This window comes from Atta cephalotes (assembly GCF_000143395.1).
Source record: "Atta cephalotes unplaced genomic scaffold scaffold00024, whole genome shotgun sequence".
Classification (NCBI taxonomy): Eukaryota; Metazoa; Arthropoda; class Insecta; order Hymenoptera; family Formicidae; genus Atta; species Atta cephalotes.
Window position 1 is genome coordinate 2,626,711 of NW_012130088.1, and position 8,048 is coordinate 2,634,758.

The 8,048-nt window shown below is 35.5% G+C and overlaps 1 protein-coding gene across 1 annotated transcript; it reads right to left on the minus strand.

The window, feature by feature from the left end:
• Positions 1–246: 246 nt before the first annotated feature.
• LOC105620083 (phosphatidylinositol 4,5-bisphosphate 3-kinase catalytic subunit delta isoform) lies at positions 247–6,537 on the minus strand. Its single transcript, XM_012201591.1, has 10 exons — positions 6,373–6,537; positions 3,707–4,165; positions 3,181–3,618; positions 2,672–3,102; positions 2,302–2,592; positions 1,948–2,226; positions 1,394–1,663; positions 1,007–1,321; positions 461–923; positions 247–378 (listed from the first exon to the last, which is right to left on the minus strand). The coding sequence occupies exons 1-10, from the start codon at positions 6,535–6,537 to the stop codon at positions 247–249; spliced, it is 3,243 nt and encodes a 1,080-aa protein (XP_012056981.1).
• Between the last annotated feature and the right edge of the window lie 1,511 nt (positions 6,538–8,048).

Genomic DNA, 8,048 nt, shown 5'->3' on the forward strand with positions numbered 1-8,048 from the left:
TTTTATGCAGTCTCAAATACTGGTTACGGTCGTCGATTTTCAATCCTGACGACATCTGTCGGAAACGACAGCTTTATTTTTTTGCAATCCTCCAGCCTCGGACAAGCAGCCAAACGCAATGTGCTTGTCAGATGTGTCACAACGTCTCAACATTACATTTTGTAATGCGATGTAACGTTCGATGACGTCATGTGACAGTATTTTTAGGTGCGTAGAATCTCTCACATTATTGATAATTGTTGCTATTCATGTAGTCTTATTGTTCTTGGACATATTATGCGACGCCCAATTCAACGACGTTTTCCACGAATTGCAGAGAGCCTCGTCGAATTTGCTCCTAAAATGCTTTTGTGCCTCGCCTTCAGACATTTCTAGAACCTGTAAACGTATTTAAATGCATTTGAATGTACTCATTATACTTAATTGGATATATTAATGTATAATTTAATGGCTATTGTACCAAGGTATCTCTAAGATAATTCAGATCTTTCTCCGACGAGAGTTCAGGCAGGCCGGTAGATATCATCATGGCAAACAGAGACAATATAAGTCCTCCATGTTGGCGCAGAACTAAAAAGGCTTGCTCGCAATGATTCTGAAATCTTTGAAACTCGGCAGCGTGTCCTTTCTTCGTTTGACCTTTATTTATGACATGTACGAAATCATTGGTCAAAACGAAGGGTACTCGTTCGCGTCTGAATCCGAATTTCTCCTTAAAGTGACCCAAAATATGACCAAAATCGACATGAAACAGTTGCCCAGTCTTCTTAACCATTATATTATCAGAATGTCTGTCGGCTATCCCTAAAACGTACGTCGCTACGCAATAACCCGCGCAACTTAAAGTAAATTCCTCAATCGCTTTGTTCAACGCCGCTTCCGTGTGATTGTGATCCTTCAACCAAGCTAATAAGGAACCTCTCCTGTAAATACAAAGAAATTGTGAAGAAGTCTGACATTTGTTGAATTATATTGTTGAATTATATTTTGTATTTTCACTACTCACCTAAAGGCCGCTGTTGCAGAAAATGTGCCCTTTTCCTTCTGAATGTTTGCAATTGTTTCCGCATTTAGCACCACCTCTATCATCCCGACTCTGTTCTCCGTAGATATGCAACCATATGGATTCATACGTAAATCCAAGCCCTCCTTCTTCCAGAGCTTGTCCATAATACGTAGCATCTGGAGTGTCAACATGTCTTGTCTCAAGTCATCTCCATGTTTGAGAATTAAGTAAATATCTTCGCCAAAAGGATCACTATTCTCGAAAACTAACCAGAGCGGACGCATTTTGCTGTCCATTAATCGGCATTTTTCGATTCTGATAAAACGAAAACAAGATGTAGGAAATGTAAAAAATAACATATTCAACAAGTGAAAATGGTAAACTCACTTGATACGATTCCATCTGAAACTTGGATCAAGGGGATTAAGGACATCGGATATTGCCTCCTGGCAGTGTGGTTCCAGGATGATGTCTTGAAAACCCTGAAGGGCGGCCTTACGATCCTTCTTCTGCTTCACTTGCTGCGAAACACTCCTCAGTTTTTCCAAGCACTTCATTTGTCTAAATAACGATAACATGTGCTGTTGGCTTCCTCTGCAATATGCTTCCAATATAAGACCGAAACGAACAGATACTGCGCCAACCTGCATTTCTGATCTAATTTTCAAGAAATGAGCAGTGAATTAATTTAAAGTGTAAGCAATAAAGATAATCGTGAGGCTTCATGTAAAGCGATCGACTAATTATTTAATCTCGATTGTCACCTCACATGTGCCTTGATTTATAAATGCTTGATTGATTAAATAATTAAATTTTCAATAAAAAATGAGATGATTGTAATTTATTTTTTAGAATAATAAACTAATACATGTAATAATACTAAAAGAGATTTTAAATTATAATAAGCAAATAAAATGCATGCAAATTCTGTTGCCTCTAACCTGAGATGCCAAAATAAAAAGTGTCCTATCCTCTGATTATTAAGTGCCCGTTTTAAAAGAAATTCTGTCAAAGGACATGCCAAATAATTTTCATGTTTTAAGGCTTGAGCCAGCTGCAACAGGTAGAGACTGAGATCGTCATCTGTTACGTCTCTTAAACAGCGGACAGCAAAATTTCTAACATTTTGATCAGCGTAAGCGTAGTCTAACAGCTCCAACGCTTTCTCTACTGGCAGTTTCGGCCATTGTTGTATAAGCGCTGTGGCCTCTGCAACTTCTCTACAAAGGTTCACGAGTCTTAATCTGTTATCTTTCGTAACAACTTTATAAGCAATTAATCGATTAATTTCTTACCTGTGATCGTTCCACTCAACGCATTGTAACAGTTTAGCCAAAAGCGTCGGGATTTCGCGAAGACAATGATGCCTCAACGTCCACATCGTCTTCTTCTCTTGTTCATGTAATTCGTGCAGCGGATCTCTGTCGGCTAGTAATCTCAATTGTTCCAATTGTTGGCTACCAACATCAGATTCCTGATTTAATTCATCTTTAGCTAAGCGCTCGTTAGATTGTTCTCGCAATGTTTGGGCATATTCTACCATTTTTTCCGGAGTAGGATATAAGACACATTGATCTTTTCCATAACTATAAAATAATAAAAGCAAATGTGATGCATAATGTAATGCAATATTCTCATTTTCTAAATAAGAAAACAAATAATTACTTTGGAAATGTTAACATGAGAGCAGCTGCCCTATCTATATGTGGATTGGACACTACTGTCCCAAGGGGATGAAGCAAATCATCATTTTGTATGTCCTCTGCGTATGTCCATGTATACAATGTCATAGCACCCGTTTTTAATTGTGATTTAAAATCATATATTGTCGTATTCGCCCAACATAAAGGATTTATGAAGAGCTCCTGCTTCGAATCCCTAATCAGTCTCCTGCTCTTTAAACCTTTCGCAGTTTTACTGATCTCATATAATACAAAGCACAGCCGTGCCATTCGCGGTATATCCCTCACTTTAATGTCGAATTTGAGAGTCTCTTCCCATTCGCAGCTACCGTCGGAACTTACAATAATTTCTTTGGTTTTCTGACTTTCGCAGAGAGATTTTCCACCGTGAAAAAGGCCAGCTTGCAGTCCAATCTATATGTACAAAAAAAAACAAGGAATAAAACTCAAATAATTTTATTTTAAAGAAATATCAAAAAAATTGAAACACACCTCCACAGTACGATGCGCGGCATCACAGTTAAGGCGAGAAATTCCATTTACGGTGAAGACAAAAGGTTCTTCGATTTTCCACGCTGAGATATGCTTGCCCTTTTTACGTAATGTTAACGTAGAGGACGATGGTTTCGTACGTTGCAACGTATCCACGTCCGGATTGTCGAAGGCGCTATCTTGGTCCACAGGTACACTCTGTTTGCTGAGCGTAACCAGCGTAGGCATGATATCTTTCGCTAGGCAATCTTGAATATAACAAAATTGTATAAGCGGAATATTATCGCCAATTAAATACTCTTCCTGTCCGCAAACCTTCAGCGTAAAATCGTTTGGTTGTTCGCCGCGAGTTTTAAGAGTATTTGCCCTTTTATTCAGGATTGCCTCGATCAGTTCAGGAGGTGTAGTAATATGTGCTATTTGAAAGGTAAACGCAACCTACAAAAAAACAATATCACTTTTTATGAGAATTTATTCGAATGAATTTTCTTTCTTCGAAATAATTTTGGAAATAATTTTGTCTTACCTCTGACTTTTCGAATTTAGTAACTAAAACGATATTTCCGTCTTTTAAACGACTCTCAATATTTTTAGGTACAGTAGACGTCGGCGCTATTCTCGAAGGAAACTGATAATGCACTTTTTCCGTCCAACATCTTTTCTGCCTATTTAACGCTACGTCGTCTCCCAGGAGCCGCATCTTCCATCTGAAGTCGTTGACCTCGGAATTCTTCAGGGCAGCGAACTCGTGCAATCCCTTACCGATTAGAACGCCAATTTGCGAGTCTAAATTTCTATCACTTTTTATACCTTCCCGTTCTATAACTTTTAATACCGAACAAAAGGGTTTTATATCACAGAGACGTCTCGTTTCATCCCGCAATTCTTCTATCTCTGCGTTCGAATTAATACACGAAAATACATATGACGGCGCGTCTTTCAATGTTCCGTGAAGAGGATATTTACTAGCCTCATCCCACAGATCCTGTTAAGTATCCATTAGCTTATATTTTTGCAATCATTACGATAGTAATCCTTTAACTGTACAATATTGGAATATTTCATATGCACTGACTTATCTTTTTATGTTCACATTGTTATATTTATAAAATAATTGCAAATTTAAATAAATATAAAATATTTTTTAGTATTTCTGCTACAATATGTGTACCGAAATACATTTATAACTGTTAAATAAATATATGTTTCATTGTTATATTATATTATATCTAAAGATGTGTTCTATGCAACATGTGTTGCATGAAGCTTGTAACTCTTGTAATTTCATCCTTATAATTATTTATGAAATTTAGACAAGAATATGAGATAATTCTCATCAAAAACATAATGTTTTACATATATGATTATTTCACTACAGGTAAATCTTAATATAGTTGTACCAAGATTTTATCAAGAGAGATGAATATTTCAATTTCTCATATATGTGGTCTCTTGCCTTCTTCCTAGTTGCAGTAATTCATTTCATGTTAGTACAGTTATGAAGATTCAAAGTTTATTCGTGTCGCATGCTCTAAAATGCTCCTATCATAGCATTTACTTACTCTAATGCACTCGTTGCTATAGCAAGAACACATTGGAGCATGCTGGAACATGTGCCGTAGCAAACCTTCAATCTGCATATACACAACACACACACACACACATACATACAGGGTGAGGCAAAAGTACCGGAAACTCCTGAATATTTCATAAAATATAAATTTTACAGAAAAACTTGTTCAGGCAAAAGTCGTACAGTTTAAAAAGACCTTTTTACTAATCGTATCATTTTGACATTTTGACATTTGGTCGCCAAGGTTGGGTCAAAATTAAATCGATTTTTTTCAATGGAAATCCTCATTTTTTTATTGTATATTCTTATAGATCTCCAGAACTTTTCTATAATTACTATACTATAACGAAGAAAATACTATAAATACTATAATGAAATATTTTTCCATTAACTACTTTTTTAGTTCTAAGGCTTGAAAATTATAATATCACCAGTATTATAGCATTATCTATAATCCAAATTGATAAAACTTTTCAAATGTTCAGGATTATAACCTTGATAACATGTGTTTGTCAAAATCAAGATCTTTTGAGGCTGTTCCTTGCTATTTTCATTTTTACAAATCTCTAAACACCTTGACCTTGACATACAAAATTATGAAAGTCAATGAAAAAACATTGTCATTTCGATTGCTTATAACTCTGTTAAAAATCATTTATATAATTAAAAAAAACAGATTCTTAAAGTTGAAATTTTACTCTATTAAAACGATACAATTGTTAATATGAATAAAATATTGTGTTTTAAACTCGCATAAAAATTTTTTGTAATCTGACACAAACTTTTGCACTCATTCAACTACTGTAAGAGAATCCAAGTCTTATATTACTTGGATAATAAATTCACATACACATATCTAGTATCTACTTATTGATGTTATTATGTTCTTATGATTAAATAAAAACAAATGAGCATTGTGAACAATTAATTAAAACATATCCTAGCAATGTAACCATATTTTTCATATTTTTTATATTCAAGTCATATATCTAGTACACCAATTGCTATGCAAATATTATATGTATTCCATTGGTACAATTAAAGGATTAAAGAATAAGAAAGAGAATATTGTTCCCCTTGGAGGTCTGTTCTTTACAACTGAAGTAGTGTATATATTCCTTATACTTAAAATTTTATGTGTATACATATGTATATACATTTAACATTTGGCAAAAGTAAGTTAGTACAGTCCACTGCAGCAATAAACAACAGACTTGTAGCAAATTCGATCCCTTGCATTACATTTAATTAATGATTAGTATACTAAAAGCTGCTATACATGAAATTAGCATAATTAAATAGAGCATATAAACACTTTAAACAATTAATAATCGGCAATTTAATAAGCAAAATCAGAAGCTTTTTTTTTTTAATATTGAAAACAACTTAAGCAAAGCTGTTTCAAATAAATTGACAGCAATCTGTGGGTAACTTGCCATTAGGAAATATTGTCACTTTATTTAACAGAATATACATATATTATTTAATTGTAAAAGTTGATTATATCATATCATTGTATTTAGATACTTTGTACGAAGCAGCTTTCAATGTATAGTTATCCAATGCAATGCGAGTGACTGAATTCACCATTAGATATGTTGTATACACAAGATACTCACCTCCTTGATCTGATCTAAGGTAATATTGCGATTGATTTCAAACGGTATGACAACACCGTTTGGCATCAGGCACGTGAGTTCCACCACAGCGGGCTCGTGCGCGTCCCCGGGCCTCTCCGCCCAAAAGTTATATTTGTATGCATTCGGTATGTTGCCGTGCACCATGATGAATAACAAAATCTCTCGAGTACTCCTTTCAGGCACAAGTTAACACGCACGTACGGTGGGCGAAGCACCACGTACGTCAAGATCTCCTTACATCACAAGGGGAAATGGGAGCGTTATCAAAAATATCTCCTAAACCGTTCATGTTGACGGACGAAACCGCGACTCATCCTGTCCGTTTTACGAATAGGAAGCGAAACAGATCATAAACGTCAGGAAACGTTCGGAAACGTCGCGGTGCAGAGTATGTCGCTATTCACTCCGAATTACGACACAACCGCGAGTCTCTCACTCTCTCTGTCTTTCTCTCTCTCTTCGAGGGGGAATTCTTGCGCGTTCTCGCGCCGCGGGCGTCGCCTCACATTTGCGACGTGGCGGAAACGCGTCTTAACTGATGCATCTTTTCAAATAAGACCGATATCTCGTTCGTTTACGTGCTAAGATACAAATAACCATTATCGTCTACGCGTAATAACAATGCACGGTTCCGCCATTATTTACCTCACGTTCAGTGATGCGAAATTGAGCGCATTCAGCGAACTCAATAGTTTAGTGAGTTCTCACTGCTATTGGTATATTTTTCTAGATCTAAGAATCTGATTGGATGATCTAGAAGAATACACCAATAACAGTGAGCACTCACTCAATTGTTGAATTCATCTTTTCCGATTCTTAAAGATCGGTGTTCTGACCGAGAATATATAATCAACTTTCGAGAATTTTGATTCTTAAAGAATCGCTTCTCCTTTTCTTTTTAAAGAATCGATTCTCTTTTATGGTAGAAAAAAAGATTATATTGGCCGTAGTGGCCGTAATCTGTCAATTTATTATGCCGTAATCTGTAGAAATTGATCAATCATAATCCTTCTCGTTTGATTATGAAATTGACCAATCATAATCCTTCTCGTTTGAATATGATTAGTTAATTCTTAATTATCAGGCTTAAGGTGCTATTTCATTTTGCGTTTTTGTCATACGACGAATGTATAGAACAAAAAGGTCCTCGGATCTCTCTATATAGATAGATTCTATCCTATAGCCAATCAATGAGCTTAAAAACCTGTGTAAACAATTGTGTAAACAACAGAGAAAAATATCAGGACGCTCTTCATCTCGATTTCAGGCTTGTTCTCTCTTCCGATTTGGTAGAAATTTCGTCATAGTAGCGCAATTCTCTTGATTTGTTGTCCAAAATGAAGTGCGCATGCGCGAAATAAGTAAGTTCCTCAGTAACGCCATCTAATTCTATATCTTTTTCTGTTTTCTTTTTTAGGGCCATTTAAATGTTCGAGTAGCGGATCAGAGAAAGAGATAGAAGAAAAGAAAATCGTGATTAGTTTAGTTTAATTAGTTTAATTTAATGTATTGCGAAGCTTTATGAGGAAGATTACATGTTAACAGAATAATAGACAAAATATGATACAATAGATTATAGTAGACATAAAATAAAATACAATGCAATAGTCATTAGTAGCTTGCAAATAGTTAGGCATCAGTTGATGGGCTTTGCT

Excerpts from the sequence above, each read along its gene's own strand:
- LOC105620083 (XM_012201591.1), bottom strand. The coding sequence starts at position 6,537 with ATGGTGCACGGCAACATACCGAATGCATACAAATATAACTTTTGGGCG. Across the intron at positions 3,619-3,706 it reads CTAAATTCGAAAAGTCAGAG|GTTGCGTTTACCTTTCAAAT; the intron begins GTAAGACAAAAT and ends GTTTTTTTGTAG. Across the intron at positions 1,664-1,947 it reads TTTTTATTTTGGCATCTCAG|ATCAGAAATGCAGGTTGGCG; the intron begins GTTAGAGGCAAC and ends CTTGAAAATTAG.